Source organism: Malaclemys terrapin, chromosome 1 (assembly GCF_027887155.1).
Source record: "Malaclemys terrapin pileata isolate rMalTer1 chromosome 1, rMalTer1.hap1, whole genome shotgun sequence".
Classification (NCBI taxonomy): Eukaryota; Metazoa; Chordata; order Testudines; family Emydidae; genus Malaclemys; species Malaclemys terrapin.
In genome coordinates this window covers 238,900,668-238,927,688 of record NC_071505.1, presented here as the reverse complement: position 1 = coordinate 238,927,688, position 27,021 = coordinate 238,900,668, and the positions used below count along the sequence as shown (strand labels likewise).

General features: G+C 39.9%; 1 protein-coding gene across 4 annotated transcripts in view; it reads left to right on the top strand.

Moving 5' to 3' along the window:
* TGFBRAP1 (transforming growth factor beta receptor associated protein 1) overlaps positions 1–26,556 on the top strand; it is a 64,582-nt gene extending 38,026 nt beyond the window's left edge. For all 4 annotated transcript variants that reach the window (XM_054010398.1, XM_054010373.1, XM_054010381.1 and 1 more), the window contains exons 5-12: positions 1,456–1,538; positions 10,178–10,519; positions 12,496–12,553; positions 14,349–14,492; positions 15,668–15,844; positions 18,789–18,948; positions 20,149–20,582; positions 21,587–26,556. In XM_054010398.1, coding sequence (XP_053866373.1) covers positions 1,456–1,538; positions 10,178–10,519; positions 12,496–12,553; positions 14,349–14,492; positions 15,668–15,844; positions 18,789–18,948; positions 20,149–20,582; positions 21,587–21,760 — 1,572 coding nt within the window. In that variant the 3' untranslated portion in view covers positions 21,761–26,556. The remainder of the gene's footprint in view (positions 1–1,455; positions 1,539–10,177; positions 10,520–12,495; positions 12,554–14,348; positions 14,493–15,667; positions 15,845–18,788; positions 18,949–20,148; positions 20,583–21,586) is intronic.
* The last annotated feature ends 465 nt before the right edge of the window (positions 26,557–27,021 follow it).

Here is a 27,021-nt window from a genome sequence, read left to right as displayed (position 1 = left end):
TTTACCCGCGTTCTGCCATATATTTCATGTTAATATAGCATTTTCAGATGATGTTCGTTTTAAAAACACTTTCACATCAGATTTAACAAAACAAAGAAGGTACCAATGTGAGATTTCTAAAAATAAGTACAGCACTCGACCCAAGGTTTAAGAATCTGAAGTGCTGTCGAAAATCTGAGAGGGACGAGGTGTGGTGCATGCTTTCAGAAGTCTTAAAAGAGCAACACTCAGATGCGGAAACTACAGAACTCAAACCACCAAAAAGAAAATCAACCTTCTGCTCGTGGCATCTGACTCAGATGATTAAAGTGAACATGGGTCGGTCCGCTCTGCTTTGGATCGTTATCGAGCAGAACCAGTCATCAGTATGGACGCGTGTCCTCTGGAATGGTGGTTGAAGCATGAAGGGACGTATGAATCTTTAGTGCATGTGGCACATAAAATATCTTGCAACGCTGGTAACAGTAGTGCCATGTGAACACCTGTTCTCACTTTCAGATGACATTGTAAACAAGAAGCATGCAGCATAGGGGGAGGGATAGCTCAGTGGTTTGAGCATTGGCCTGCTAAACCCAGGGTTGTGAGTTCAATCCTTGAGGGGGCCACTTGGGGATCTGGGGCAAAATCAGTACTTGGTCCTGCTAGTGAAGGCAGGGGGCTGGACTCGATGACCTTTCAAGGTCCCTTCCAGTTCTAGGAGATGGGATATCTCCATTAATAATTATCTCCTGCAAATTGTAACCAAACTTGTTTGTCTGAGCAATAGGGTGACGTAGAACTGAGTGGACTTGTAGGCTCTAAAGTTTTATATTGATTTTTTTTTAATGCAGTTATTTTTTGTGCATAATTCTACATTTGTAAGTTCAACTTTTATGATGGAGATTGCACCATCTAATACAAGTACTGTAAATTGAAAAATACTACTTATTTATTTTTACAGTGCAAATATTTGTAATAAAAATAAAGTGAGCACTGTACACGTCATATTCTGTGTTGTAATTGAAATCAATATATTTGAAAATGTAGAAAACATACAAAAATATTTATATGGTATATTGTTTAACAGCGTGATTAATCACAATTTTTTTTAATCGCTTGACAGCCCTATTTTAAATTTTCAGGACAAGTCAGGGTATATGATATCTTAAGAGTCTGATGTAAAATGGTGCAGTGAGCAGTTAAATTTGTCAATCTGGATTTGTGTTCAGGAGTCTTGACTAAAATTGTTTTAAATATTCAGAAATTTCATGTAGGTAGTATTTTCAAAATTATCTTTGTTATTGAGTAAACCTGATTTTAAATGCATAAGCTGAGGGTTTTGTATCATGTGCAGTAATTCAGAAGCATAGTTCTATATCATGCATTGAATACTTTGTGAAGTACTTAACTATTGCAGTAATGACAGTTTTTGAATGGAGTCATTTACACTAACAAACCTTTTTCCACATCTTTCAGGTAATGTACAAACGAATCTTGCAGCAAGCAGGTTTTATACACTTTGCACAGCTTCAGTTCCTAGAAGCAAAAGAACTCTTCAGGTAATTCTGTGTTGACAAAATGAAAAACACTCATGTTAATCGTCTTTAAACAAGGTTACATGCTTGAATTTAAAGGCATTTCATAGGAATATTTTATGATGCAAGTGTAATACTGCTGTGGTAGAAATGGCTATAGTTGAAGAGGACCAAAATAATTTTGGAACAGCTTTATGATTGGATGAAGGGTAACCCATAATGTGTTAAGTTCATATTTTTGTACCATAACTGTAATTGACATAAAGTACTAGGGCCCTGATCCTGTAATCTAATCTCCACTGTGCCCATGTGGAGACCCACTGATTTCATGCCCATGCAGATCAGCTTCCAAGATCAGGGTCTGATGTAGCTTTTGTTCTGCTTTCTTAAATCTATTAAAACGCCAAAATATGGCACAGTGTCCACTTAAAATACTTAAATTGTTGGGTAGGAGGTAGTGGAAGGGGAGATGTATTATTGCTCTTCAATTGAATAATTAGGAAGCAGTAACATTTCTGCATTAAGGTAAAATCAGTTGCAGGTTATATACTGGTGATACACAACTGCACTGTCAATTTTTCTATTAAGCTCTTTATATTCAGATTTGCCTTCTTAAACAGTGTTGGGTGTCTTACACAAGAACTACTTGCCATTTTTAAAAATCTCTACAACTTTTCCTGACTTTACTGTGACTTGGAAACAAAATGGCTGCTGACAATCTTGTTGCTCTGTTCTCATTCCATAAATGTGGTTAAAAATGATGCTGCTCACCCTATTGGCTGTTTTTTTTGTTGTTTTGTTTCTGCTGTCAGTGTCTCCTACATTTCTGAGACGCATAGGCTGTTCCCCTCTTTGTAATTCTGGAGACTTTTCACTGTTGCAATGAAGTCCTGGCTGTCCCCACCCCTTATTTGGCTTCGCACCAGAAATCATTCCAAAGCTGTATAGAAACTCTTGAAATATGATTTGTAAAACCTTAATGCCAACCAGTGAGTTATGTATAGAATGCTAATTGCCCTACAACTGTAGACAAAAAAAATTAAATGTTGTCCCTTGGCTAATGAACCCATGCCAAGGAGAATAGAATTGTGAGAAATGCTATCACAAAAAAGGAAATAAATGGGAAAGAAATTTCCCAACGTGCGGCCCAATGTTCCTAGAGTTTTGTGATGTATGGGGAGTAGTGAATATTTAGCAGGGAAGGATAAAGAAACAGAGTGAAATAGAGAAATCTCCTGAGGAAAATAAATGCCAGAACAGATGGCTTACTTTGCTCCTGAATCAGAGCAGTGCTCTGTACGTGAAGTGGCATTTATAGGCTCTACAGAGTGCAAATTATATCCTGACTGTTCAGTCACCCGATCTTTGCTGTGCTGGGCTCAGGGTTCAGACTTAGCCAGCATGTCAGGACACCCTCTCTCCAGAGGCGCTATGCAGAAAAGCTCAACTAGGAGTTGCTGAACACTTCAGGGAGAGAGTCTAAGGACAAGGAGGACTCCATCAGGGCAGCTCATATGGGAAGTCCCTAGCCAGAAGAGATCCCGAATACTCCCAATATGAAGAGTGTTGTCAGCTCTTTGCGAGGAAAGAAAGCAGGGCTGCTAAATAGTTCTTTTCTCCCGAAGATTAATTGAAGGATTCTTGTGAGGAGACTCCCATAAACAGTGAGACTAGGAGCCAGAAGGGGAGGACATTGGAAAAAGGCAAATATATTGTCCATATTTAAAAAACGGAAGAAAGAGAACCCGGGGAACTACAGACCGGTCAGCCTCACGTCTGTCCCTGGCAAAATCATGTAGCAGTTCCTCAAGGAATCAGTTTTGAAGCACTTGGAGGAGAGGAAGGTGATAAGGAACAGTCAACATGGATTCACAAAGGGCAAATCATGCCTGACCAACCTGATTGCCCTCTATGATGAGATAACTGGCTCTGTGGATATGGGGAAAGTGGTGGATGTGATATATCTTAACTTTAGCAAAGCTTTTGATACAGTCTTCCACGGTATTCTTGCCAGCAAGTTAAAGTAGTATGGATTGGATGAATGGACTATAAAATGAATAGAAAGCTGGCTAGATGGTCGGGCTCAACGGGTAGTGATCAATGGCTCGATGTCTAGTTGGCAGCCGGTATCAAGCGGAGCGCCCCAGGGGTTGGTCCTGGGGCCGGTTTTGTTCAACATCTTTATTAATGATCTGAATGATGGGATGAATTGCACCTTCAGCAAGTTCACAGATGACACTAAGCTGGGGAGAGAGGTAGATACGCTGGAGGGTAGGGATAGGATACAGAGTGACCTAGACAGATTGGAGGATTAGGCCAAAAGAGATCTGAAGTTCAACAAGGACAAGTGCAGAATCCTGCACTTAAGAAGGAAGAATCCCATGCACCGATACAGGCTGGGGACCAACTGGCTAAGCAGCAGTTCTGCAGAAAAGGACCTGGGGATTACAGTGGATGAGAAGCTGGACATGAGTCAGCAGTGTGCCCTTGTTGCCAAGAAGGCCAACGGCATATTAGGCTGTATTAGTAGGAGCATTGCCAGCAAATCGAGGGAAGTGATTATTCCCCTCTATTTGGCACCAGTGAGGCCACACCTGGAGTATTTTGTCCAGTTTTGGTCACCCCACTACAGAAGGGATGTGGACAAATTGGAGAGAGTCCAGCGGAGGGCAACGAAAATGATTAGGGGGCGGAGGCACATGACTTGCAAGGAGAGGCTGAGGGAACTGGGGTTATTTAGTCTGCAGAAAAGAAGAGTGAAGGGGGATTTGATAGCAGCCTTCAACTACCTGAAGGGGGGTTCCAAAGAGGATGGAGCTCGGCTGTTCTCAGTGGTGGCAGATGACAGAACAAGAAGCAATGGCCTCAAGTTGCAGTGGGGGAGGAGGTCTAGGTTGGATATTAGGAAACACTATTTCACTAGGAGAGTGGTGAAGCACTGGAATGGGTTACCTAGGGAGGTGATGGAATCTCCATCCTTAACGGTTTTTAAGGCCCGGCTTGACAAAGCCCTGGCTGGGATGATTTAGTTGGTGTTGGTCCTGCTTTGAGCAGGAGATTGGACTAGATGACCTCCTGAGGTCTCTTCCAACCCTAATAGTCTATGATTCTATGTATCTAAAGGGCTCAACCTCTTATCAGGTGTCTTGAGCTGCAGTGTTACCTCACCTTGGCCACAGGCATGGAGTTACTCCTGCAAAATGGGGGAAAAGAGGCGCCGCCAGGAAACACAAAAGAGAATGAATATAAAATATCTAAAAGTTTCCGATTCTTACTTAGACCCCACCTCCACTACTCAGGAGGAGGGAAAGCTTTCTGATTTGGTATCTCAGCAGGGCAAGGGGAGGAAAATGTTATCCCCTGATAAATTTGATACTGCGGGAAAATGGCATCTTCCATATAGATCTAATCAAATGTGGCAGTAGATAGGAAGACTAAGTTCAAATACCTGCCAAATCCCATCCTGAGACAGGAATTCGCTTTCCCCTTCTTTTGAAGATCTAATCAGGGATGAATGGGAATGCCCTGACAAGGGAAAACATATGAGCAGGCATGCACTTAGGTACCGTAAGATGCAAGAGCCAAAAAATGCCATTAAGAAATACTGAAAGTAGATGCTGTGATGGCATCATAGCAAAGGATATGATGGTCACATTGAAAGGGGTTTCTCTCCCAAAGAGACAACTGGAAGAAAGATGGAGGTCACCTTTAGTAAGGACTTCGAGCCTTAGTTGGGTGCTCCGAGCATCCCTAGCCACTATCTGTTTTGAGAGCTATGGTCTCTTGGCTAGATGACGTACAAGTTTTGGATGACGAGGCCGATCCTGACTTCAGTTCTGCCCTTACAAAAATATCCCTAGCAACACCTTTCATTTCAGACACCTCAGTGGACAATATGATTCTCAGCTAGGTGCCACATCTGATCCTGGACTGCAGTTGCTCACACCAGACAAACCCTGTGTTCATCCAAATTCATATTTTTTCCCCTCTCTGGAGAAAAAATTGGATAAGATAGATGCAAAAGGAGCATCCAAACCAAAGCAGACCCTCCCATCTCCATACAGTACCTCAAAGGCATTACAAGCCCAACAACAGGGAGAAAAGCTCCTTTTGTTCATCCACATCACAGAAGTACCAAAAAGAAGATGGCAGGTAAGTCATGGGAAAACCATGCATCACGGGTCAAAAGCAGAGGTGATTGCAATGTATGGACTTCGCTATGGTACCAAAAGACTGTGCATCTGTCCTGATTTGAATCTAGGAGACAGAATATCCCACTCCTCAGAAGGATGGTGTCTCTCAACAATATCCCTAAGAACTGGTTCCCTCAGAAGGACTGTATTGCTTTTATATCCAAAAGGCATGATTTCAGTCAGACCCATCTAGTGTTTAATAGGATTGCCAGATTGGGTGATTGGATGGAGTTGGGCCTTCTGGTTTCTTATGCGATGGTCATAATTCCACATCAAGTTTCCAGAAATTTCTGTTGACTGTTTGGAACTGCACACCATTATGCATGCAAGAGTGGGTGCTGGTTCCAGTCCAGTTACTGGAGTCTCAGATGTTGGACAATCCCAGGGAGGGTCCACTGTCTGGTCTTTGTGTCTGCTCTGTGGTCCCTCTGGTACTCCTGAAGGATGCCAGCCTATTGGGGTGAAGAGCACATCTGGGTCCCAGAACAGTGCGGGGCACATGGAGCTCCATTGATAGGAATGAGAGCATCAGCCTTGTGGAAGTGAGTGGTGAAGCTTGTCCTGTGAAGGTTCCAGAGCCACCTCGTGAATCCTGTTCTATTCTGGTCCAGTCGGACAGCAGCGGCATGCTAGCAAACCTCAACAACCAAGGGAGAACTCAGAGGTGGATCTTATGCTTGGAAGTGTTGGAAGTAATGGAATGGACTGAGGAGAAACTAGTTCGATAAGAGTAATAGAAAGTGAGAACAAAACGAGAAGGCAGACTGACTCAGCAGATGCACCATCAACAACTCATCATGTCTGAATCTGGACATCTTCAAACTGATCTCATGGAAGTATGGCTTCCCAGCAGTTGATCTGTTTGGCAGTCACAAAAATGGAAAGCTATCAAAGTACTTCATTACAGAAGCAGATTCCAGGTGGCTGGGGATAGACACTGGTGGTTGAAGGTCTTGCTTTAAGCATTCCCACTGTGATGGTTGTAGAGCTGCTGTGTATTAATCTATGAATAATATGTAATATTGTAAGTGACTTAGTGAGGTCAAAACACTATGTAATTATAGAGTTCTTAGAATTTCCAATATGAATGTACTGATCTAACTTAATAGCGGGTTGTGGGAAGAGCAAACAAGACAGTAACCCAATAGATCTGACACCCCAACATGCACTTGAAAGACAGTAAATGGCTCAAGCTGTTAGCTTCAAGAATGCAATGTCCAGTCTCTCATAGGTTGCAAACCTTATTTTGCCAAAGCTGGGAAGCTAGAAATCAAACATTCCAGAGTTACTCTAAGAGCGAGAACGGGGTTGATTGACAGAAACTGTCTAGGGAGCTAGGCTGAGTGTGAGAGAGAGAGACTCTGAAGAGGGAGTCTTAAGCAGTAAGGTCTTCACAGATCTAGCAAATGGTAGGCCTTTGGAAAAAGCTAGATATGCATATTATCTATTTTTATTAGAGCAATCAAGAGATTAAAAAAATCAATCGTGATTAATCGCACTGTTAAAAAAATTGTGATTAGTCATGCTGTTAATAGAATACCATTTACAGTATTTAAATATTTTTGGATGTTCTCTACATTTTCAAATATATTAATTTCAATTACTACACAATACAAGTGTACAGTGCTCACTTTATATTTATTTATTACAAATATTTGCACTGTAAAAAAAAAAAGAGAAATTGTATTTTTTTAATTCCCCTAATACAAGTAATTCAATTTACCACCGTTCCAGAGGATATGTGTCCATGCTGATGACTGGTTTTACTCAATAACGATCCAAAGCAGAGCGGACCGATGCATGTTAACTTCCATCGTCTGAGTCAAATGCCACCAGCAGAAGGTTGATTTTCTTTTTTGATGGTTCAGGTTCTGTATTTTCTGCATCTGAGTGGTGCTCTTTTAAGACTTCTGAAAGCATGCTCCACACCTAGTCTCTCTCAGATTTTGGATGCACTTCAGATTCTTAAACCTTGGGTTGAGTGCTTTAGCTATTTTTAGAAATCTCTTTGCCTTCTTTGCATTTTGTCAAATCTGCTGTGAAAGTGTTCTTAAAACAAACGTGTTTTGGGTCATCATCTGAAACTGCTAGAACATGAAATATATGGCAGAATGCAGGTAAAACAGAGCCAGAGACATACAATTCTCCCCCTATGAGTTCAATCACAAAATTAATTAATGGATTAATTTTTAATGAGTGTCATCAGCATGGAAGCATGTCCTCTGGAATGGTGGCTGAAACATGAAGGGGCATATAAATGTTTAGCATGTCTGGCATGTAAATATCTTGCAGTGCCAGCTACAACAGTGCCATGCGAATGCCTGTACTCACTTTCAGGTGACATAAATAAGCGGGCAGCATTATCTCCCATAAATGTAAATGAACTTGTTTGTTTTAGCGATTGGCTGAACAAGGAGTAGGACTGTGTGGACTTGTAGGCTCTAAAGTTTGACATTGTTTTGTTTTAGAGTGCAGTTTTGTAACCCCCCCCCAAAAAAATCTACATTTGTAAGTTGCACTTAAACAATAAAGAGATTGCACTACAGTACTTGTATGCGGTGAACTGAAAAATACTATTTCTTTTGTCATTTTTACAGTGCAAATATTTGTAATAAAAAATATAGTGAGCACTGTACACTCTGTATTTTGTTGCAATTGAATCAATATATTTGAAAATATAGACATCCAAAAATATTTAATTTCAACAGGTATTCTATTTAATAGTGTGATTAAAATTGCAATTAATTTTTTGAATCACAATTAAATTTTGAGTTAATCATGTGTGTTAACTGTGATTAATCAGCAGCCCTAGTTTAAATGAATTATTACTCCTCAGAGTTCTGTGTTAATGTGCCTAGTATGCCTAGTAAGGAATCTATTTGTCAAAATTTCCTGAATCTTTTTTGTTGTCTGCATTGTTACAGACATAGTTGCTGACAGGTATTTTGAAATAAATTACCAAAATAATTGAAACTGGTGTGATTATATTGTGGTGTTTTGACAAAATATGCAGAATTTTGAAGAATTTTTAATTTTTTGGTGCATGATTCCCCTGGAGTAAAAGAGGCCGAGTTGGGGATGAGGTTTATGGCCGAGGTTTTCAGAAATTGTATCAGATCGCTGTACTTCAAACATAAATACACTTCTTCCATTACTTCACAAGATAAAAGATGGGAGAAGTAATTTAGGATGAGACTTAGCAGCCCATGTTGTTTGTGAGCATTCTGCTTCCATTTCTGAAGGTTTACAGTTTTTCTGTTCTGTCCAGTAGAGTGTCTGGAAGTGTGGAAACCAAAACAAAAAAGGTCCAGTCATCCCAACAGTACGGTTGCAACTCTAATTTACTTCAGTTGGGTCCTCAAAACTTAGTGCAGTCTTCTGAGCGACTTTTCTGTTCTTTCTGGATCTGCTCTGTGAATATTAGCTTTGTTTAAACTTGTGTCCAAATCTGACTCCTGTCCCAGGCATTGAAACCTTAACAGTATAAGTCAGACAGATGTTTTAGACATCCTGAGGTGCTCAACAAATCTGAACATATGCAGTAACTTCTTCTCCTAGCCAGACTTCTTACACTCAAAATATCCTTCAGGAATATTTTCAGCCTTGGCTGAAGGAGCATCTCGAAGAAAAACAAGGCTTCTGTTAGCACAGGCAGCACTCTTTCAACATTGGTAATTCATTCATTGTAACTCAGGTGGGTTTTAACACTCTAGAGGTCTGTACTTAGTCTGCCGTACACAACATATAGTTGTGTATTTATAAATAGCTGTTCATTTAATCAATCTTTGTTTTCTTGACTCTTTACCATATGTTGGCAACCACCCTCTCCATTCCACATACAAAATTTCTTTTAAAGCATAGAGGTCTCCCTGAGGTTCTCTCTTTTTGAAGAAGGGCAAATTTAGTTGCTGCTGAAAGGTGCCAGGTGGACTGTCCATAGGACAAGTCACCTTTATCTACAGAACACATACTGTACTGGTGGTTTCATTGTGCCTCAGCCCTGTGTGAGAGGATAGCTGAATGCATCCAGAGACCAGCACAAATAATATAAAGTAGTAGTCCCCTAAGAGCTGGACTGGGGCCACCAACTAATTTCACATTGGCCACAGCTGTCAGATGTTAATTTGTCAGTATTTACCTGAGATGGATTATACCAGTCACCAAGAAGTGAAAAGCTGATCGTCCCCTGACTAGTCCCTTTGAAGCATGAAGTTCTTATGCCCTGGGACACATACATCGAATGACACAAGAATTCTCCCGTAGAACTAGAAAAATTCCCTCATTTGTTCTGGGGGAAATGTCTCTAATAGTAAGATTAATAAAAATAACTTTCAAAAATGGACAGTTTAAATGGCGTCTTTGTACTGAAAAGCCTATGTGCAGACAACCTCAGTATGGCTTTTTTTGTGTGTGCCTATGTATACTTTTTCTTTCTTTTTTGCTTCATTTAGTTTGACACTGTAATTGCAGAAGCGGCCAGCTGGATGTCCGGGAGCTGATCTCTCTTTACCCCTTCCTGTTGCCTACTTCCTCTTCATTCATACGATCTCATCCGCCTCTTCACGAGTATGCTGATTTAAACCAGCTGACCCAAGGGGACCAGGAGAAGATGACTAAGTGCAAACGATTCCTCATGAGTTATTTGAATGAAGTCCGCAGCACTGAAGTTGCAAATGGCTACAAGGAAGACATTGATACAGCTTTGCTCAAGCTGTATGCAGAGGCTAATCATGAAAGCCTTCTGGATCTACTGGTCTCGGAGAATTTCTGTCTTCTAACAGACAGTGCTGCCTGGCTGGAGAAACACAAAAAGTGAGACATTTCATTAGATCACCAGCTCTGGGGTGGGAGTGGGAGAAATGTTTTGTTTTTGGTCTGTACATTTACCAGTCACTTAAGGATTTGAATCCATTTCTCTAGATGTCCCAGTCAGACGAGGCTCACTTTAGTTTGTGGTGTTGGTGTATGCACAAATGGCAAAACAGCATACTTGACTATTTGTTTTAAGAGATGGACTGGAATGTCTGGGTGGAGTTGAAGCTCAAACTTGAGGTGCATTGGCAGAGCTGTGTGTAGGGAGCTTGCAAGCCAGCAATTTTATGCTGGTTCAGGCAAGTAAGATTTGAACTTTTCATAATTAACAAGCTTGAAAATGAAAACTTTGGCGGGGGAAATATTCCCCTTGAGGTTAGGAAACTGTTTGATTGCCTGATCCCTAGGTGTTTCTAGGCTTAAAGGACCTCAGCTGTTATTTGATAATTTGTAGTAGTAGTAGGGTTGCCAACTTTCTAATAACACAAGCGAACACCCCTTTCCCTTCAAGGCCCTGCCCCTGCTCGCTCCATTCCTCCCTCCTTCCGTCGCTCACTCTTCCCCACCCTCACTCACTTTCACCGGACTGGGGCAAAGGGTTGGGGTGCAGAAGGGGCTCCAGGCTGGGCCAGGGGGTTAGGTGTGTGGGAGGGGTCCAGGTTCCCAGCAGCGCTTACCGAGGCTCTCAGGAAGCGGCCGCCAGGTCTTTGCAGCCTCTAGGGACCAGGTGGCCGCTCCCCGGGGCCACACAGAACTAGGGCAGACAGGGAGCCTGCCTTAGCCCCGGGTCAGCAGTGCCTCTTTTCGAACGGGCGTTCCGGTCGAAAACCGGACACCTGGCAACCCTAAGTAGTAGTTAAAACTAAATGACTTATACAGTATTGAACAAATGATAGAGTGACTGGTATGACCCTTTGTGATCTGAGAGACAGTGTGACAATTAAAAGCGGAACGATGATAATAAAATGTTTCTTTGTTGTTGAGATGTCTTGCGCTGGGAGAAAAGACACCTTAGTACATGAACAGAACTACTTTTAAGTTGAATTCTAATTAAATCTATAGTTACATTATTTAGTAGTTAACTTTAAAACTACTAGTTTATTCACTGGTCAGAAACTTCATGTTTGGATTCTGAAATCTGATATTGGTTTTCCTGCTGGTGCTTCCACTGAATTGAGAAAGGAAGAACAGTTATGAGAGCCCCAAAGGGGTTTATTTTGGAATACCTTAGAAGGGGGGAGGACCCAGAAGAGAATAAAGAAGTAGAGACTCAAGTGCTTGACATTCAGCACTGTTCAGAAAACTGTATACAGTAAATGTACCCATAAGTGTGAAAGCTAACTTTAAGCAATGTCTGCACCTTTCTCTATTTTTTTTTTCCCCTCTCAGACATCCAAAAATATATTTCGCAATAGTATAACATAGGATAGGCTGGACTGGAAGTCTCAGTTGTGATTTTCATTGGATTTAAGAGTGTTTTACTGTTTCAATTGTCCAACAAATCCACTTGATGACAAAGACTTTACATGACTAATTTTAGTTGGAATAAATATGAAAGGCAGAATTTTAAACCCACGGAAATAGGCATTATAATGGAAACAATGGAGAGCCATACTATAGTAGAACAAATTTTATAACATGGGAGACTCTTGTTCTGAACTGCATATTGCTGTGTCTTGACACTAATCTACATTGCAGTAAAGAAAATCAGATTTGTTTTTTAAAGAGGAGGTAGAGTTTTATAAATACTATAGTGTAAAAAAGATTTTGGTTGACCAGCAGCTGTTAATGAATTAGAATTGCTCCACTGATACTTAATATAGAACTTTGTGGATAGGTGAATTCTAAAATGAAGGAAAGCATGACATGTATGAAGACAATAAACCACTGCTCTTTATCCTTTGCAATTTGTACCATATTTAAAGTGATGAAGAGGATCTAAGAACTTAAATGTTCATACATTTTTTAAAATACAGGTATTTTGCACTTGGACTCCTGTATCACTACAATGGTCAAGATGCTGCAGCACTTCAGGTTAGAATGACAAATCAGTATTTAATCAAGATGGTATAATAAAGCTTTTGTTAGTTCCTTCATAAACCACTCTGGAAATGTGTCTAAGTAACTTCTAATTTCAAAATTTGGCATATATCCACAGCAGGATGAACTTTCTCTTAAAACCTAATTCCTCAGCCTGGTTAAAATGTTAGAGAAATACAAAGTCACATAAGTGATTATTAAAAAAAATATTTTCAAGATAAACTTTTATACCTTAATAATTCTTAGCCAGAATTATGATGGGTTTTAATGGACATAAAAATCCCAAGTGTGTGTACTTACCCTAGTTACTGTTGTGATCATATCTGTGCATCTTCAGCTAGAAGCATTTAAATGTTCTCAGTCTCTGACAGGAACCTCTCATACTGAAGAACTATCTTGGTAATTTCTTTAGAAGATAGTCCCTTCAGTAGACTGTAAAGATGTCTTAAGTAGCTTGTGTTTTTCTGTTTTCTTGGGATATGGTTGTTTCCTAGATTTAAATAAACTTTAACTTACATATATTTGACTAAGTAAATGAGGCAGGTAGTCACCTGAGTGATCCTGGGCGGAAAAGCAGCCTCTGGATATGCTGTGGTGTTTAATTGTGCATCAACAAAAACCGTTCCAGTATTTCACAGCCATATTTATTCATTTAAGAAGTTTTTTCCTATGTTCTGGTATTTCCTATAAGGGTTTAATCCCTTCTTCAGGGTCTCAATCAATGCCCATTAAAGTTAATGGTAAGACTGGTCAGGTCCTTGGTGCAGAAATGAGGTGGTGTAGGGTGAGCAAAATCATTCAGCAGATAACTTCTGAACCCAGTAATGCACCTGATAGGTGCTGGCACTGGGGGTGCTGCCACACCCCCTGGCTTGAAATGATTGCCATTATATACACCTCTACCCCAGTATAACGCTGTCCTCGGGAGCCAAAAAATCTTACTGTGTTGTAGGTGAAACCGCGTTATATTGAACTTGCTTTGATCCTCCGGAGCATGCAGCCCCGCCCCCCCAGAGCGCTGCTTTACGAATTCGTGTTATATCGGGTCGTGATATATCGGAGTAGAGGTGTACATGGTTTACAGTTTGGTTAAATGGCTCTTAGCACCCCCACTATAAAAATTATTCCAGCACCCCAATTCCCATGAAATAGTGTCTGCCAGCTACTTAGCCTGGTTCTGACAAACTTGTATGAACTCCTGTAAATGTGGTAAGTTGATTGCAGCTGCTAGGCAAACTAATACACTTCGGCAAGTTCTGCGTTTAGGAACAAAATGAGCATTAAAGAAAATAAGGTTGCTTTTTACTAAATTGCTGTCTGATTAAGCTATTTTGAACCTGTGCTAGAATATTAAGAGCAGGATTCAAGTAGAAACCAGAAGCTGAATGTAACTTTAGAGCAAAGAGAGCAAATTCCAAACTGATACTGTGAAAAAATATTTCCTTGCATATAATTAGACTGTGCAAGTCACTGAGGCCAAGAACTTTAGCAACATTCAAAAAGGGATATCCAGAGTTAGTGCTAACAAATGTTAAAGGAATATTAAACTTCCGTGTTTCAGGATTTAAGCTAATCTCTAACCTTTAGGGACTAGGATAAGGGATGAGAGAGAGAGAGTGCGCATGTGCATGCACTGAACTCAATAGGAACCAAGAACCAGGGAAAGATGTACAATTGTAATAATGTTGCTGTAATTTTTTAATTGAGCAGTAGACTTGGTATAAGATTTTAAGTATATTAAAGGCAAACTCTTAAGAAGTTTAATTCTTCTACACTTTTTCTGTTTCAGTTCTGGGTGAAAATAGTTAATGGAGACGTTCAAGATTCTACACGTTCGGACCTCTATGAATATATAGTAGACTTCCTTACCTTCTGCTCAGACCAAGAACTAGTGTGGAAGTATGCTGAATGGGTTTTACAGAAAAGTGAGGAGGTTTGTGATTGTATCCCTTCTTAAAAAAAAAAGTTATAGAAAAAAATTTCTTCCCTTTCATGTTTCCCACCCCTCTAAATCTTTCAGTCTTAACTATCGCCGATCTAATTTGTTTGATGAAAGTGCTTCATTTCAGAATTTGCAGATGTCTACTGTGAACAATAGATTTAAAAACAATATTAAGCTGTCATCTTAAATAATGGAAGAAATGACATTTTGCATGCTAAAGGGGATTTATATTGGAGTTTTGCTTCATATTGATAAGGATTGTTTTTGTGTGTTTGAAGATTAAAACACAAGCTGATGTCTCATGTTAGTAGTTCAGTACTGGTAATATTCCATTGCTCTAAAGGGCTGCAGAAGTGGTGACGTGTGTGGGAAAGTGGGGTAAGCAACCTTTTTTTCCTGGCAACATCTATGCTGCTTCAGGAGTTAGATGGCTTATGCTCTTTACCAACAAAATCCAAGTGCATCATTTCTGTAATATCCACGAGTATTTAGTACTCCAGTCTAAATGCCAACTGAGTGCTTGTGCTAGAAAATGCACAAGTCGCAGCCTTTGTCCCATGGAATTTACCATCTAAATAGATTCTAGTTATTTCTGAATTAAGGCATTGTTGTTCCATCTACTATTTAGCATGTAGACTTAACTGATACTGAAACCAGCCTCCTGGATCTGTACTGTCATAGTATCAGAAGCATGGTATTTAATGCCACAATTAGTAAATCTTGTTGATTGTAGCCATTATAAAAGCTTTTTAATTACCTTTACTTAAAGGAATCCAGAGATAAGGTTGAAAATCTGAGCTGACATTCTGACCTTTGACTCTTCCTTTTTTGCCTTGTCCTTTGTGGTATTTAATATTTTATTATGCTTCTCTCACATTCATGTCCTGGAATGAAAAGTATTTGTTTGCAAAGGTCCCTACCACAAAAGGCTTACAAACTGGGCAATGTATCGACTCTGAATTGGGGCAGTAGGTATATGATGCATCAAGAACCAGTGACTGAGCAGCCCGGTTCAGTATGTTTTGTTAATCCATTATTTTTGCATAGTCTGTGTTCTGGATATTTTGTATTTGATTTCTTAATTTAATCATTAACAAAAAAGTGAATGCTTAAAACAAAAAATAAAGATGTCGTCTGACTTCCTCAATGCAACTAACTTGTCATAGGTTGGAGTACAGATTTTTACGAAAAGGCCTTTGGAAGATCAGATTTTTACGAAAAGGCCTTTGGAAGACCAGGGGAAAAACAGCTTTAATCCAGATAACGTCATGAACTGCCTTAACAAATACCCCAAGTCACTTGTTAAATATCTGGAGTACCTAGTCTTGGATAGAAAAATAGAGGTAAGCTCTTCAGAAATACCACAAAAAAGGTTGATTCAGTGTACAAGCTGGGATACCTCAAATGGAGAGCCTGAAGTAGACAATTAGACTTCATAAGTGTTTCTTGGCAAATTTGAACATTTTGTACAATGGGTTTTAAGTTTACCCAGAAGGTAGAGAAAGAGAGGATGATCTTATGACTAGAGTGTAACCATGGGAATAAGGAGATCTGGCTTCCATTCCCAGTTCTGCAACATTGTGCTTCTGCAATATTGTGCAAGTCACTTAACCTCTCTGACACTTTCTCCATCTCTGGACAAGGTATGCTTTCCTGCCTCATTGGTGAGGCTTAAATCATTTATGGGAAGTACTTTGAAATCTTCAGATGGAAGGAGCTATGGAAGTGCCATCTATTACTAAGGCTAAGACTTTGTCATGGATATTTTTAGTAAAAGTCAGGGACAGGTCACGGACAATAAAGAAAATTCACGGAAGCCCATGACCTGTCCCTGACTTTTACTAAAAATATCCATGACAAAATGGGGAGCCCTTGGGAACTCCGGGGCCCCCTAGCACCTGTGGGGCCTTGGAGCTCAAGGTCCCCCTTCCCACATGGCTTGGAGCTGCGGGGGTCCAGCCAGGAGCTGTAGGGTCCCCCGCCCGCAGCGAAGAGCCCCTCGGTGCCTGCAGCAGTGGGAAGCTCTGGGGTCCCCCTACCTCCCATGGTGGCAGGGAGCTCCAGGGGTCCCTCTACCACGGGCGGCAGCCAGACCCTGCAGCTTCCAGCTGCATGTGGGCTGAGGTCACGGGGGTCTTTGGAACTCACAGATTCCATGACTTCTGCAACCTCTGTGACAAAATCGTAGCCTTATTTATTACTTATATGATGCTATTCATGTGCATAGTGCAGTAGACATGAAGAATGGTGAATAAACAGATACGTTTCCTGTTGCAAGGAGTTCATTACTTTAACAAGCAACATACAGACCAGATTGGAGGGAAAGTTGTCTATGAAGATATTTTCTTTTAAAACTCTTTAATTCCAATTGGTACACCTGCACCAGTGGAAACTGTATTGTGGACAGGTTTAAGTGCTTTTACCACAAGAGTTAAACATCATGGTGCTAAACGCACCTCAGCTGGCCTGAGCTTGTGTGTGCTTCCACCAGTAAACTTGCAACCAGAGGGAATTAAAGATCTAAAACATTCTACTGTAGGCAAGGTCATAAAAAAAACAATGGTTGAGCAATAATTGCTAATCTTGCTACACTTTGATGGTGTTTCTTTTAACTTCACAGTTTCAATATTTCAGAGGCAGGCATGGGTGGAAAGGATAGCTCAGTGGTTTGAGCATTGGCCTGGTAAACCCAGGGTTGTGAGTTCAATCCTTGAGGAAGCCATTTAGGGATCTGGGGCAAAAATTGGGGATTGGTCCTGCTTTGAGCAGGGGGTTGGACTAGATGACCTCCTAAGGTCCCTTCCAACCCTGATATTCTATGTTCTTCAATCCCTATGTAAAGAGCTGGAGGAACACAACTTAAGTCATTTAGCACCCTTGTAAGATCACAAAGCACTTTAGAAATTGCATATACAGGAATAGTTTACCCAGCACTGACATCCAACAGCCCTCAGATTGGAACACAGTAGCCTTTTATCAGTACACAGCAGCACTATACAACAGATCTTAAAAGTGAAGCAAAACCTCTGGAGGCAGGTAAATGGTGTTACACTGAGACACAAAAGGAAAGTGATTTGATTTGACCCACATAACAAAGCAAAGCAATGATTGGGAGGGGGAGACCAGGACTTCGGGTGCCTAATTCCCCAACTTGAACTGTTAACAAAACTTTGCATTCTTGGAATAAGTTGGTGGTTTCCTCTTCCCACCATTGACGAAAATCCTGCGGTGGAGGCAGCCCTGACCATGCTAATGAGCATACTTGTTTCCATGAAGCAGTGGCATTCAACCGATGTCCTGAATATTTCTAGGTAAACCACTGTCACCAGATTACTGACTCTGTTATATTACATAGTTTGAGATTATGCACGTAAGAAGAAACCATTTGAACTACTCATATACTCTGGGTTCTAAATTAATTATTGCCACTCAGTCCTAAGAGTCATTGTGGACCTTCTCAGTGAAAACCTTTCCGCAGTAATGGTGGTTCAAAAATGATCAGACTTAAGTTTTACTATGTAGGGTATAGTGAGTAATGCTGAAAATGTTATGCCATTATATAAACTGTGGCATACCCTCAGATTAAGTACTTTATCCGATTCTGGTGGCCTTACCTCCAAAAGTATATCATAGAAATGGAAAAGGTCCAGTGAACAGACTTAAAAATGAAGAGAAACTAATTAGATTAAAACTGTTCAATTACAGAGGAGGGAGATATAAAACAACGTGACAGAAGGACACGTTAAAACTATTATCAAGAAGGTCAGGTGCTCTTTTTCATACTCTAAGTACTAAGACCAAGGGTTGTCCAATGAAATTGGAAGGCAGCAAAAATGAAACTGATAAGTTTTTATACACCACAACTCACCTGTAGAGCTCATTGTTGCAAGAAACCATTGAGGCCAAGACCTCAGTAGGAGTAAAATAAGGATTTGACACTTTATATAACGGGAATATCTGCTGTAATATTAGGATACATATAAGAAATATAGACTCAGTTTCTGCTCTAATGGACCAATCAACCATCAGATAGTATACAGGACTAGAAGAATCATTGATTGAAGGGACAAAAGGCTTCAGAACTTACTAAAATCTTCTGGAGAGCACAGTCTATAAGATTAAAAAAATGTTCAATTTATTGGGCAATATTTACTGCACATGTCAGTGTACTTGCACTAAATATCCTGTAAAGACTAATCACTGTTTAATTTGGGGTGAGTGGGTTGTCTTTGTCTTGTAATTGCATTTTTGTACATATTGAATTAATCTTGTCCTTTATGCCTGCAGAAGGAAAAGTATCATACCCACTTAGCTGTGTTGTATTTGGAGGCAGTGCTGCAACTAAAATCTGTGACCACAGACAATTGTGCAGAATTGACTGAAACACAGACTAAGCTACGCAGTCTTCTTCAGAAATCTGACTTTTATAGAATTCATTTCATTTTAGGTAAGATAAGTACTTTTACCCTGTTATAAATGAAAGACAATATTCTCCTTTGACAGCTTCTGCTGAGACCTGGGTAGGTGTGGAGATGGAGCAGGTTTGAGGCCCACTGAGGGGAGGGAAACTTTTATTGCCTTTATCTGTGCTATACCTGTTACATGGGAAAAGCATTGTGGTTTCCAGTGCCACCAAACTGACTCTGCTCATGAACCTAAAACAAAAATAGAATATTTGAGCTCAGTCTGCTTACCAATACACTGAACTGGCTGTTACTGTTTTAATAGCAACTGAAATTACATACCCTAGTCACTCCTTATCAACCTGAGTGATCTCTTTTTATGTTGCACCATACGTGCACCTGGCATTTAGCAGACAAATATGACAGTGCCAGTCACTGAAGATGTTAATGTGTAGGTTAAAGCCTAACCAATGGTAAAGGTAGTAATGTATAAACAATCCCCTTTAAAATCTTACATTTCAGAGCAAAGAGCTGCTAACTTTTGCAATACCTAAAATTGGAAACACTGAATTGCTATTTCAGAATTTTACATGAACATGGAATAAATTGGTAGTGAACTAAAGGTAGGCTTAACCACCTTTTGGCTTACTCATATGTGGAGGTTCGAAATGCACACTAGTGTTTTCCCAACTGAAAATAAAGCAGCATATTTTGGAAGGAAATTACTTGTGTTTACGTTAAATTTCTGCAGTTGTGCTGCACCTACTTATTGTAAATACATTTGCTGAAAATTAAGATTTCCCTCCTTAACAGGAGATTTATAGATGGATTAAATTATCCCCCCTTCTCTGATAGGTGTTAACACTTAATATTTTGGCAGCTGGAACACAGTTCTGGGATTAGTATTTGTATGATCTCTTTCATAAAAGGGACATTTGCTCAACATACTGTGTTCTTTTTGGACTTGAAAGATTCCAGAATTTGAAGGGAGGCTGAGAAATGTACTGACTTCTTGTGCTTTTCACAGTTCACAATATGGACTGAGGTACACTGAGCCCACAAGGTAGATTTATAGAAAATATACTTATTTTCAGATAAAGTACATGGAATAACACTGCCTTTTGTCACCTAGATAGCTGTATTTTGCCATTTGTTTTTTCCCTTAAGTTTCGATTCCTTCTGGGGCAGCAAATAATGCCCTTTATTGAACAGAGCACTGTCTTAAATTGATTCTCTTTTGACAGATAAAATCAAGGGGACAGATCTTCATATGGAAAGGGCAATACTGTATGGGAAATTGGAAGAACATGACAAAGCTTTACATATCCTAGTCCATGAATTAAAGGACTTTTCTGCTGCTGAAGATTACTGCATATGGAGCTCTGAGAGTAAAGATCTACCATACAGGCAAAGGCTTTTCCATATGTTGCTCTTGGTTTATCTAAATCCAGGCTCTTCGGACTGTGAACTGGTCATGGCTGCTGTAGATCTCTTGAATAATCATGCTGCTGAATTTGATGCAGCCCGTGTCTTACAGCTTGTGCCTGACAGCTGGTCAGTACAGCTCCTCTCCCCATTCCTGACCAGAGCAATGAGGGAAAGCATTCATACAAAAAGAATGACTCAAATTACACTTGGGTTAGAAAAAGCTGAAAACTTAATCTATAAACATGACAAGGTGGGTGTATTGCTTGCTTTGTTATAATGCAAATACATGGATTTTTTTTATTTTTTTATAAATTAAGGTAGTTGATCCCTGAGGGGGGGAAAACCCTTCCCTTAGTTCTCTTCAGTTATCCAAAATTATTTTTTCTGGTTGTACCTCCAGTTCTCAGGACAGTTCTGATAACTGCCCAACTCTACCCAGGGTTAAATTTAAAAAATTGTGACAAAAATAATTTCCTTTTCCCTTTAAAAGGGGATTGTGTTGGGCCTGGGTAGAGTAGTGGCTAGCTTAGTGTACTTTGTTTAGGTTGCAAGTGAAAGAATATGGTCTTCCCAGACTAACGCATGTGTTGTGCACATCTTACCACCTTTTGTGTTTAGTTTCACGATTAGCATGCTCTCCTTGAGAAACTCAGAACTCTAATCAGGATTGAGATGTATTGGATAGAGTTGCGTGGTAACATTTGCACAGCACTCACCCCAACTCAAGCCTACTGGATCACTTCTGTTCACTTGAGAAACCACCTTCCATCCCTGCTTAGTTATATTACTTAACGCTTCCAATTTGCTCTTATGTCCATTTAATTGAGAGAGTTAACAAATTGACCTACAGAATCTGATTGAGACAAGAATCCATGGGCTAATACATCTCCGGGGAAACTGAGTAACATACACTTGCAAAACTTGCTACACATTCCACATAGTTACTTGATTCAAATTCTGACACTTCCCAAGTGCCTTTTTTTTTAAGTATTAATTAGGAGGAAACATGGAATAGTTACAACAAACTGCTGTTAATATGCAAAATTAGTCCAAGTTAATTTAAATAATCCATGTAATTGGGCTTTATAAATTCCAATCAAGTGACCCAGGTCTTTCCACTCAGTACATCTAGCTGTAATGTAAAAAGCTTTAATGGACACTGTTGTCTTATAAACAACCTGATTTGTTATGTTCTAGTTCCCTTCCTAATTTGCAGTGATATTGGATTCATGTTTTTTTTTCTCCTATTTATAGGTTAAACTAAAAGGAAGCCCAATTATTCTTTCGGACAAAAAGCTCTGCCAGGTGTGCCAAAGTCCTTTCTGTGAGCCTGCATTCGTGAGATACCCAAATGGTGGTATGGTTCACACCCATTGTGCTGCAAAGAGACTCATGAATCCGAACATGACCAATCACAGTCAAACTTGAAATATGTTCCAGGTTGCACTAGTTTCCATGACTTACTTCTTGGAAAGCGTGCTGGATAAAGAACCAAGTGCAGCTACTTTAACAATAAATCAAGATGAAGAGATTATCCTGGGGCTAATGGGAAGATTTCAATAAATGTGAAATATGGCCACTTATCTGCTGATCTTTATGAATGTAGACAGCAAAGAAAATATTAACCATCAGAAATAGAGACACGCAAGAGTAGGCTCTTCTGTGTATAGTAATAAAAAAATCAACCTTCTGAAAGAAAATAAGCCTTTTCTTCACAGAAAGGATGAATACGGGGCAGACTAATGTTTTTTAAGGAAACTTAAATTTGCACTGAATGTGTTGCTTATAAACATGGTGTGGCGGGGAGAGACCCTTTTATTCAGGAGTCGGATATTGTCTGTCTCTAGAATGCTTTATGAAGAGACTATACAGTGTTCTAGCCATGTAGAGAAGAGACTGGCATGATGCAGCTTATTCTCAAGAAAAAAATGCATATCGATTGTTAGCTGCAGCATGTCCTCATTTCTGCTGAAATCTGTTCCACAGGATCACATTATGAACTTGTTCTGTGCGCTACAAATTGTTGGCTTTTGATGCACTTTTTGTCTCCCCCGGCCCACCCCGCCGCCACGTTCTGCTGTATTGTTGTCATAAAACAAATTTAAGTACTGTCCTGTTGCTAGTTTCTACTGTTTTGCTGTGTCTAAAGTAATAAACTCAGTGGAAACTGATGAACTCATACAGTCACACATCTGTATTTGAAAAACCCAGTCATAATGAAGCTGTCTGATACAGTCTAGTTAGACCCTAGTCACTTTTTTGTTGGGGAAAGAGGCTTCAATAATTTTTAATATGGACTTATTTATTAATATGCAAATATACTGTAAATACAGTTGAATAAATTGGTTTTATTATTGAATGTTCTTGGAGGATAAACATGTAACCAATGATCTCAAGAGTATGGGTTACATTATAAATGTCTGCTGTAATATAACTTTGACAGCAAGCAGAGACTTCAGTGGGACTCCTTGCAATAGTAAGGGTCAGTGCTTTGGGATCCCTGTGTGAGATCTAGGATCTAGATGGAAAGGGGAGGAGAGGTCATAAAGAAATCAGTAATGACACCCCCAGGTGCTAGTGAATTTGGTATGATTTAGTAAATGCTCTATAAATTCTGAAGTGTTCTGTTTAAGAGACAAGATGGGTGAGGCAACATCTTTTATTGGATCAACTTCTGTCAATGAGAGAGACAAGCGTTCGAGCCTCCACAGAGCTCTTCTTCAGCTAATGCTTTTTCTATAATAATTTTAAAAATAACATTTACTGATCCTGTGAACTCTTCAAGATACTGTTTAACCAAATTTTGTAAGGAGCCTGAGAGTTGAAGGAGGCAACTTCACTAAACATAAGAGGATTATGTATAAACATATTTTTAAAACTTTAAGCCAAAGAAGAAATCAAGCTGTAATCAGTATAATAGATTCTTGAATGATACATGGTTGAAATAGTTGGTATGACTCCTCTAAATTTTCAGATTGAGTCAGTTGAGATTTTCAGCACAAAGTGTATCTGCACAATATCTAGGGCCCTACCAAATTCACAACCATGAAAATGTCACCAATCGTGAAATCTATTCTCCGACCATGAAATTTGGTCTTTTGTGTGCTTTCACTCTATACTATACAGATTTCACGGAGAAGACCAGTGTTTCTCAAACTTTGGGTCCTGACCCAAAAGGGAATTACAGAGGGGTCACAAGGTTATTTTAAGGGGGTCGCAGTATTGCCACCCTTACTTCTGCGCTGCCTTCAGCGCTGGGTGACTGGAGAGCGGTGACGGTTGGCTGGGCGCCCAGCTCTGAAGGCCACGCCCCACCAGCAGCAGCGCAGAAGTAATGGTGGCAATACCATACCATGCCATCCTTACTCTGTGTTGGTACTGGCAGTGGCTCTGTCTTCAGAGCTGGGCTCCTGGCCAGCAGCCGCTGCTCTCCAGCTGCCCACCTCTGAAGGCAGCTGCCGCCAGCAGCAGTGCAAAAGTAAGGGTAGCAGTACCGCAACCCAGACAAAACTACTTTTTGAATGGGGTATCATAAATCAATATGGTCAACACAGATAAATTACCAACCTCTGAACTTATTTTATTAATGTAGACAAAATATTGTTGAAAAAAATAATAAAACCAAAATCATGTAACTCAAGGAGTACTGATGTGAGGAAATCACAACCAGTGTTATCTTCTATAAAGATTTGAATATAGATGGTTTTTGATGTGGGCAATAGCATGGAATTTGTATATCCTATTGGGAAACAGGCATTATATAAAAATATCACCCACACTACACTAATTTTGTTTTCATAAAGATGTTTTACCAAATAAAAGAAAATATATATTTTTTTAAAGTAAGGTTACTATCAAGACAGAATGTGAAATCCAGATGTTTCACACTCCGTTTCAAGAAGTGGGGACTTAGCCAGGTATTATAAGGGCAAATTCGTGGTAAAACACCTTAACTAAGTTTACATGTGAATAAGACCAAATATTAGTTTTTCTGTTAACATAGTTAATGTTATCTAAACATAACCTGTAATTCATCTCAAACAAATTCAAATCCAGCTATAGCACACATGCAAGGCAATGTTAAAAGGTATACAAAAATGGATAGCGTAGAATAACCTAATCTAACCTGAACTGGAAGGATAATGGGCAAAAAAGAGGCTTAAGTTTTTAACTCAAGTGTAGTCTTGGGGGAGGGGAGGGAAGGGGGAAGAGAAACAATATATTGCTGCTGGAATTTCAACTTCTATATCACTTACTGCTTTCAGTATATTAACTACAGCTGTGCATATTTTGAATACAATTCTAAAATTTAGAGAAACACTTTTATTTGACAGGAAGCCTGTTGGCAAAATTAAGCAGTATAAATTAATTTGTCTCAGAACAACTCAGTTATGTGCAAAAAATAAATTAGCAGGTTTGTGGAACTACTGCCTCTGGCACAAAGACCATAATTAAACTTCTAATTCTAGATCAATTTGCAAGGTATTTGTTTCAAAACCTCTTCAGTTACAGCATCATATTCTGCAACTTTTCCATATCTGCTATTGTCATCCACTTTGCGACTTTACCTCCAATTAAATTCAAATTTTGTAGAAATCAGTACATTAATGCAGCACCACTAAACTGTGTATAACCTATGTTTGGAAATTTGCTAAAATTTCCAATGAAAGTGATCCAAAGATAAATCCAGGTTCCACAGAGGACAGTGACAGAACATGGCTGACTAAGATCTTTAATGACTCTGCTTAAAGAGCGACTTTCCCTGGAGAAGTTTTGGAGTAATCTGGGAAGGTTGAAAACGCTTTATCATTGACTGTCTGCCTCGCTGGCCACCCTTTTAAGATCTTTGAAGCAAAATGTCAGAGAGAAACTAGCAAGAGTGGATTTAAAAAAAAAAACCCTGCAGAAAGATGCTAACCCACGTGTGTGTGCCCCTCTCCATGACTAATCTTTCTCTCATTAAAAGAACAGGAGTACTTGTGGCACCTTAGAGACTAACAAATTTATTAGCGCATAAGCTTTCGTGGGCTACAGCCCACTTCTTCTTCCTTTCTCTCATTGTTTCTGCCTTTTACCTCTGTTTTTAACCCTGTCTAATATCAATAGCAGCAGCAGTGATTTCAGCATGGAGTGCCTCCTGCTAACCATATATATTCAGGGCAGGTTGGAACTTCTCTGTTTTAGCTAGTAACACTTTCTATCATAAAGAACATGTTGGGTCTTTGTTTACTGCCTTTGGGAGGGATTCAGTAGAGATAGTTGGTGTCAGCAGCCCTGCTGACAACTTAGATAAGAAATGACACCAGCTATGACTTGTAAGTCCCATTTTTCTGGTTTATTTTTGCCTTTGAGACACTATTCCGTCAGTGTGCGTGCTTTCACATCAGCTGTCTTGCAGGCTCTCTGCCACTGTTCTAGCAATTTATTCAATCATTGCTGGTTCTGAAGTCAGTTCAAAACACTTCTGTCAGCAAGAGCAAGCCTCTCTAGTATATTACATCTTTAAGCTTCCCAATCAGCATAGAATATAAAACACAGCATTGTAACAATGATACTGTTCAGCACTGCTACAGGAGTTGAATCTTCTTTCCATCCTGTGTTGTCCCAACAATTTCAGATTCGTATGATAGCTGTTATCAACATGAAACAAACTTCTCTGGTTGAGTTTCCTTTTTGCTTCCGCACCCAGCTCATAGCTTTCTGTACCGCTTCTAACGTAACTCAAATTGCATAGCTGAGATAGCCTTTTCCCTCTAGTATAAACCTGCCCTGAATGTTGGCCTAGAATTTCAGGTAACTCTCTATTAGGGAGGCTCTCCTTTAGTCACCTACTTTAGCTAATGTGTCCACATTTGTCCTGGTTAGAAAGGATAACTTTTCTCTGCTTCCCCCCCAAAAAACCTGATGGCGTTGTCTTATCCTGATTTACTGTCTGCTTTCCTCCCTGTCTGAAGCAAAAAGGAGGGGGAAAATAATTGATAAAACAAAAACAGCACTTCAGAATCCAGTGTTCTGCTCAAATTAGAACTAGAAACAGCAGTGAACAGTCCAAATTATGCCTGTAAAGGATTTCAGTCCATTGTCCTCCTTAATCTGTCAATAAATTGTCACACAAATTGACTGTACTACAAGAATATTCTTGATAAATTCCATATCCATGTGTTTGAGACCGTTACTTTTTATGTACTGTACATAAAGTTTATGATATGAGATTTTTATGCTCATTGAAGTGTCTCTCTCCAAAACTTTATTTTGTGGGGGGGTTTATGTCACATTTCACTAAGGGCGTGTTTATACAGCAAGTTACTGCTCTGCAAGTCAGTCCTGATCTACACTACAAACTTATATTGATATAACTGTATTGCTCAGGGGTGTGGAAATCCACAACCTTGAGTTACACAGTTAATCTAACTGAACTCCTGGTGAAGACAGCGCTGTGTCAACAGGAGGGTTGTTGTCAATATAGCTACCGCTTCTTGGGGAGGTGGAGTACGTATGCTGCCGGGAGAAGCTTTCCCGTTGGCGTAGGTAGCATCTTTGCTGAACACTGTAAGTGTAGACAAGGCCTCAAAATGTGACGCTACAGCCCATGCTTTCACATCCCATGTGGTCACTGCTACAGCACACTGAAAGTTCTGGATTGTAGCCTTAAGAGCTTTAGATGCGTCCTCAGCCATGTCTCTCTTGGG